The following is a 7,589-nucleotide window of genomic DNA, read 5'->3' on the forward strand; positions in this document are numbered from 1 at the left end:
AGGGAGGTTGGATTAGATGATCTCTAAGGTCCCTTCCAACCTAAGACATTCTATGATTCTATGAAAATTAGTACCGACTGCAGTGTGAACAGCAGCACTTCCACACTGCTACCACTGCTGGTCCCACAACACTCCTCATGCCCCGGGTGGACACACTGCACTGCCTCAGCCTTCCGCTTCTCTAAGTCCAGGCTGATGCACACCATGTCTCCCTTAAATGGCACAATGAGCCACTGTGAGCACAATTTTTTTTAAAAACAAAAATGAAACAGGAAATTCAATTTGAACATAGGAAAACACTTTTTACTGTGAGGGTGGTCAAGCACTGGCACAGGTTGCCCAAAGAGGTTGTGGAGTATCCGTCCACGGAGATATTAAAAATAAAACTGGACGCGGTGCCAGGCAACCTGCTCTAGGTGGCCCTGCTTGAGCATAGGGTTGGACTGGATGATCCCAAGAGGTCTCTTCCAACAACAGCCGTTCCATGACTCTGTGATGCCAGCACACAGAGTAAGGCTGCCTGTGTAGTGGCATTTACCTTCTGGTCTTGCACCAACTGGAAAATCACAGAATCATTAAGTTTGTGAAAGACCTCTAAGATCATCAAGGTCAACCATCAACTCAGTACTATCATGACCATTAAACTATATCCCGAACTGCCACATCTACATTTTTTTCAATACCCCTGGGGATGGTAACTCCACCACTTCCCTGGGCAGTCTCAACACTCTGTCGCTAAAAAATTTTTTCATAATATCCAACCTAACCCTCCCCAGCACAACTTGAGCCCATTTGCTCTCATCCTAACACTAGTAACTTGGGAGAAGAGACCAACACCCACCTCGCTACAACCTCCTTTCAGGTAGTTGTAGAGAGCAACAGTCTCCCCTCAGCACCCTCTTTTCCAGACTAAACAATCCCAAATCCTTCAACCACTCCTCATAAGACTTGTTCTCTAGACCCTTGTAAGAGACAGTGTTGGTCTTTTGCCTCAACATTGCTGAAACGAAACCACTGAAGGCATCACTGCCATCACAACGGAGCAACTGCTAGACTAGAGGTTTCCTGCTGCTGTACAGACCTGAGTATGAAGAAACTCTGAGAAACTGAGCCTAAAGCAAATGCTGAGAAACCCAACCTAGCGTCCTAGTCTCCACACACGCGCTCAGACCCAGGGTCTACTTCTCGAGACCCCCACAGTGACAGTACTGGGAATGCGTACCACCACTCGTGGGAGGTGGAGTTAGGAAAACAAGCTCTTGGAACATGCAAAAAGATAATCAGAAGAAACATATATATGTAATAAGATGACACAATAAAAGTGGAAGAAAGGATACTTTGTGCTTTTTTTCCTCTACTTTGCTTGTTCATCTTTTCCTGGGTCTGCTCTGCTCTTCCATCTGGACTCTCCTCTGGCTCAACTGCGGCTCCCCCACCCTCAATGCTCCGTGGATGGATTGAACTGTCGAAATCTCTCAGTTTCGTGGTGGTAACTTCTCCTTTTGCTTTCCTTCCTCTTCTAAAAAATTCCCTTTCTCTCCCGCTTTTGCACTCACGCACCGGTTGTCAGACTAATAAAGCTCTTGGGCACTTGACTCTGTTTTGAGTCTTAATTCTGGTCCCGGGTATACCAGTGGAACCTTTCACACTGGTCCTGGACTGGTTTGCAACAACCTCTCACCAGCTTCGTTGCCCTTCTCTGGACTCAGCACCCCAATGTCTTTCTTATACTGTCGCGCCCAAAAGTGAACACAACACTCAAGCTGTGGCCTCACCAGTGCCGAGTACAGGGCCATGATCACCTCCCTACTCCTGCTAGACACGCTATTTTTGATACAGGTCAGGATGCCGTTGTCCTTCTTGGCCACCTGGGCACACAATAAGCTGGAAGATAGCAATGTGGCAGTCATTTTAGTTTGTCCAATGCATTTTTAACTCTTTTGAACTCTTATGTAATAACAACACTTTTGTTTTGAGGCACACATTCAGTTACTAAGGTACATCCTTTTCTCACCACGCAAACATTTTTCCCAGTTCTATATTATGAGCATTGGTGAAATTGGTTGCAAAGATGCCTCACGACCTTAGAGTGAGCCACAAACTGAAGGTATCAAGCAGAAATGTCTTACAAAGATCAGGACGTTTTAAGATGAAGAGTAACGTTTCACAGTTTCTGGGAGGGAATGTAAAACTTCCTCCAACTTTTCTTTGCACCTGTGATGCCACTGGGCATGCAAAATTGACAAACTTGAGGGAACGATGGTAGCAAAAGAGAATCTCCCATGGAAAATCATGAAGCAGGGCTTCCCTAGTTACTCAGAGCAAGTGACACAGCGCGTGTATTACAGAGGCAAAGAACTGGTACAGGAGCACTCTTCCCCTGCATTACATTAGAGGGACTACAACAGTGGGTCAGGCCAAACATCCATCCAGCTGACACCTCCGTATGGACACCACTCAGTGTCAGATGTCAACTAGGGAACAGGTCAACCATCCCCGATTCTCTGATACTAGTCTCCTAGCTTCCAAGAGTCTTTAGCTCAAGGGATCTGTGAACCACAGCTGCCACCGTTTTACTGTCCTGGGTGGATTTCTTGTTCTTTAATTTATCTGGTCAATTTTCAAAACTACACATATTATACATAACTGTTAGACATCTCCCAGTTTTTTATGAAGTGAATAAGTAGCCATTGTTTCTCCAACAGCTTTCTCTCCGGCACTTGTACTTTTATAGAATTCAACTGTCCCTCAAACATATCCTTTCTGGACTAACAAGTCTTACTCTCTTTAATTGCTCCTTGTAAAGAACAGGCATCTTACAGCAGCTCAGTTACATCACGTTTGAGTAATGGAAAGAAGACAGAAGCAGACTGTACACCAGGTTCAAATCAGAGATGCACGTATTAGTGGGGTCTTCTTTCCCGTCTAAACAGCTCATTACTTTTCAAGAAAACAACATTAGGAGCTCTTTCTTGACAATAATCAAGTGTAACTTCAAGATCAGTTTCCTAAGTAGGAATTACAGGTTAGAAATTCCCAAGTAGAAATCCACAAATGTGTCTATGAAGCGAGAATCATCTGTGTTATTTTGCACCTACCAACATAAACTTTCAAGTCCTATTTTCACTGCCCAGTCTTTCAAATGAAGAGATCCTCCTGCAATTCACTTTACTGACAGTTTTCTCTTAGCAGATTCATAAATACACTGAAAAACATGTCCCTTACAAGATCCCTGTGAAATTCAGTGAGATAAAAACAATTACACGCCCATACTTCAAAAATATAAAGATTAATTCCCTGACAAGTCTTCCCTTGTCTCATGGCACCTTGGTTCCCATGGAGTCTTTAACAACAGGCTTTTAAAAAGCCTTTGGGAATCCAAGTACATCAACTAACTCATTCATGGCCACACTCTTTATCAAGTCCTTCAGAGAACAACAGAAGAACTGCAAAATAAAACACACTCCTGAAAGGGAATTAAAATAAATAAAATAAAATAAAATAAAATAAAATAATCAGCCACAGAAAGTCATACTGACTCTTGTGTAATTCATACCTATTTATTCACAAGTTCAATTTACAGAATGCAGAAATCTGGCTTTGCACCTGTACTTTCCTCAAAAATCTTACAATACTGACATATTTCCATTTCCCTGGAAGGACTAGTTATGTGATAGGTTAAGAGTTAATACTTCAGTGATTTCAGATTCCCATTTCTTTTAAGTCTCAACTGTATATTATCAAATCTTGGCACTGAAACACTGTTCAAGTTGTTTATTTTCTCCAAAGCAAATTCTTTTGGCACATTAATAAGATATGTCCTCTAAAGATTCTCTCATATAGATTCTATCTCAGAGCTTGATGTCACAGTGCTCAGTATACTGCGCTCCATGTCTCTCATACACTTATCATGTCATCATTTTCCACTAAAATCTCCCTAAGCACCTCCACAGTGAACACGGGTACACACAAATAACTACAGTTTTGATTTAAGTTTTACTTTCTGCAGGTGTGCTTTGTTATTCCCCCATCCCTAACAGCCTTACAAATTCTGCAGCCATCTCTCTCTGCCCCACCCCAGCACATTGGAAGACAAGTAAGATTTACGGCTGGCTTTATCCCTTCTGCAAGATATTTCTCAAACTCTCTTTGTCTGGCTTATTCTGGTTTTTATATTTAACCCATATGCGAGTTAATGAGCCTCCTCATCTTATGCAATTCCCCCTTCTGAAATTAAACGCATCAGTCATATCTTTGGCTTTTATTAGTTCTGCAAGAATATTAAAACTACAGCCTGCCTTGTTCTAAAGCAACATCTGAATCCAATTACCTGAGTGCCGCTCCAAATAAAGTCAAGAATTGCTGCTTTTTTTCAGGGGTTCTCCAAGTAGCAGCTCTAAGAAGCCATCGTTTGTGCCACCTGAACAACTGCAGTCGGTGCCACACCCCAGCGTGTGTGATCCAACCTACGCACAAGTAATTCTTCCTTCTGCTTTTCTAGCTGGTCCTTGCTCCCTCACTGATTTTCCTTAACAGAGCAGTCATTTCCCCCATCACCAGCTGGTTTGCTCCCCACAGGGCTGGTATGTCAGTCCAGGTAAAATTTTACTGACAAAACCCACTAAAAATCAGATTTAATACTAACGCTTTCTTCAGCAGATCCTGCCAAATTCTCCCTTGGGTTAAGCTATTCCATCTTTCCCATGTAATTTGTGCCCTTAGTATTTAGAAGGTCCCACCAACAGGCCTGAGAAGCTTTTTGGATTAGCATTCCCATTTTGAACCAGCCACTCCAGTTCCCTGTTGTCCTTTCCAGATTTGTCTGTAGAAGCACACAAGCTTCGGTCTAGCCATCCTTTTCTTCTCCCCTTCCACCATCACTCACACTCTATTGCAATAGGACTATTTGTTCAAAATACTCTTTGCCATTTCACTACATTCTCCTGACCTCAATCTTGACACTCATTCAAAGGCATGCACATCTTACAGCCTAACCCCAAGGAAATGCATCATCCCAAACTGTGTGCTCCTCCACACCTGCTATTCTGCCTTTAAGAAACTGTTAAACACTGCCCTATGAAAGCTCTTCAACTTTAAGTGCCAGAAACCTGGTTTTGATTTTCTCTAGATGAAGTTTTTCCTCTCTGGACAAGCTCCCTCTGTTCTACATTTCTGTAGTTCCCAGTGAGTCCAGACACTTTCCTCCTGTACCACACTCCCAGCTACACAGCAAAACTCTTGTCTGTCTGACCTTATATTTCCCTGCAGGTGACACAGCAGGGGCTTTTCAGGAAACATCATCAGAGGAGCTTTCATCTACCCATGCAGAAAACCTAGTTTTGCCTCTCTGCTGCACCTCCCCAAGAGGTGAGTTTCCAAGGAAGCTGTGACCACACTCCTCCCTAACACTCCCTACACCTCACAATCCTGTCCTTTCTCATTGCTGAATCAAGTATCCATATGCCCAGTAACTAAATTAACCAGTACAACAGTCTATCACCTAAGATAACGAAGACACACAATCAAATCCATTAAAGAAAACAGGACCTGCCACACAGATTCTCCCATTTCCTTACCCAAACCACAAGACTTTCAAAGGGAAGGGAAAACTCAGCTTGCCCATTTATCTAAGTACATGAATATGCCATATTTGGGATACTCACTAGCATCTCACTAGATCTGTCTGCAGAGCTCTCATTGTTTTAATCCAATAACAGCATGTCTTATTTAAGAAAAAAACCCAACAACAACATAAATTAAGACTTAGTGAAAAAATATGGAGAAAACTCCTCCTTTCTACCTCCGATCAGCTCCTAATGCCAGTGCTAAGATTCACTGTACCCACTTCCTCTGCAACAGTACATTTGGGGTCCCTACTAACTCATCATGTCAAAGCAGGAGACTACGTGTCCATATGTCACAGCAACACATCGCACAGCTTTTTCACTCCTGGTTCACAGTTACTTGTCTCAATGTATCCTTTTAATATTTGTTGCCCCTTGTTCTTGCAGATGTTGCACATGCAACATCCTCCAAAGGATGATCAGTCACATAATGCTAAAAAAAATTCCGTTTTGACTCGAGACATGCACATTCCTCTGGTTTCACAGCTCACAAGTTACTACTTGAGAAGGCCCCTAACGTTCTTCTAGCATCCACATAGAGAACTTCAGAGGTAGAGAGTGAGCAAGGTCTCCAACAAGGACAGAGAAATCGTGTTCACTGTCCATCAGACATATCTATTCCATGAAGTGGGCCCCGTGGTACATCCTGGCAGCACAGAGACATTCAACTCTCACTAATACTGATGAATTCTTCCTTTAAAAACAAAAAAAAACAGTGAGCAATTCTTAAGAGTAATTCTCGAGGGTAATTCTTAACCACCAGAATTAAGATAGGAGGGAAGAGTCTTTGTGATCACAAGTAACGTAAGAAAACAGGTTGGACACATCTCTATTTGCAGTTATTCAAATGAAAAGTTAATCATCCAAACCCTCATAAAGACAATGAAGGATGACATATTAGCACTCATACGGACAACCTGGAGGGACATATTTCACTGTCCATAAACTAATATAAGCTAAATTAGGAAGGCTATCTTGAAATTGCAATGTCTTAAACCTCTAAAGCTAGAGGTTTAAGACATTAAGACATATTAGGACTTAAATCTCTAGCTTCGGACAAGGAACTGTCATTACATGCACTGAGTTACTTTCTTCCGTAGCTAAGCTTGCGGATGACACAGAATGAAGCACCCAGACAAACCTCAGCATAAACTAGACAAACTAAGAAAAATACAGGCCTTGGAAATCTTTTGCTCAAGTTACAACTCATTTCTCATTCTGTGTTTCTATCGCCTTTTTCTCAAAACGAGAACACTTTTCCCAGTGTGACAGCGGAAAAACCTCTCCCGCACCACACTGATGCAGAGTGCAATGCCCCTGCAGGTAACTGTAAGAAAAAGTGAGCTGGAAAGGACTGCCAAAGGTCCCATCATGTCCCTGTTCAGTTGCCCAAAGCCTTGTCTGGTGCAGCTCTGGCTACCCCAAAGGCTGAAGGGCTCCTACCCGGACAACTTCTTTCAGTACCTAACAGCTCTCAGGGTGAAGGGGTTTTTTATGTTCTTAGAAAATTTTTTCCCTAGGACCTCCTGGAGCACCTGTGGTAGCTGTCTCTTGGCCCTTCACCATGCACCTCAGAGGCAGCCTCCCAGCCCTCCCAGGCCTCTGCAAACCCTGGCACCTGCCACGCAGGCCTCCCAACCCAAGCCCTGTAAAAAATCCTGATGAATTCTACTTCAGAAGAACAAAAAAGTTTCAGCAAGTTTATTCACGTTTTGCAAGAGGGAAGTAGCTTCTCTTTTGCCTAAGTTAAAGCCTACAGAAGTCAAGGATCGGTTAAGAATGTCCCCTCTAAGCCAAAAACTCGTCTCTTTGCCCACCAAGACATCATCACAACCTGACACAGAGCTGCAAGTTCGCTCCTCTCTACAAACGAACAACCGCGCACAAAACCATTTTCTTTATTTAGTTTCTTCTTTTACAGCCGAGCACCGCATCCAGTGCCGACCCTCCTCCGGCCGGGGCCCG

The 7,589-nt window shown here is 43.1% G+C and overlaps 1 protein-coding gene across 1 annotated transcript in view; it reads right to left on the reverse strand.

The window, feature by feature from the left end:
- PDGFRL (platelet-derived growth factor receptor-like) overlaps positions 1-206 on the reverse strand; it is an 11,771-nt gene extending 11,565 nt beyond the window's left edge. The window contains exon 1 of the mRNA XM_009876790.1: positions 75-206. Within this exon, the coding sequence (XP_009875092.1) occupies positions 75-206 (132 nt within the window). The remainder of the gene's footprint in view (positions 1-74) is intronic.
- Positions 207-7,589: the final 7,383 nt, after the last annotated feature.

Source organism: Apaloderma vittatum, unplaced genomic scaffold, assembly GCF_000703405.1.
Source record: "Apaloderma vittatum isolate BGI_N311 unplaced genomic scaffold, ASM70340v1 scaffold14669, whole genome shotgun sequence".
Lineage (NCBI taxonomy): Eukaryota > Metazoa > Chordata > Aves > Trogoniformes > Trogonidae > Apaloderma > Apaloderma vittatum.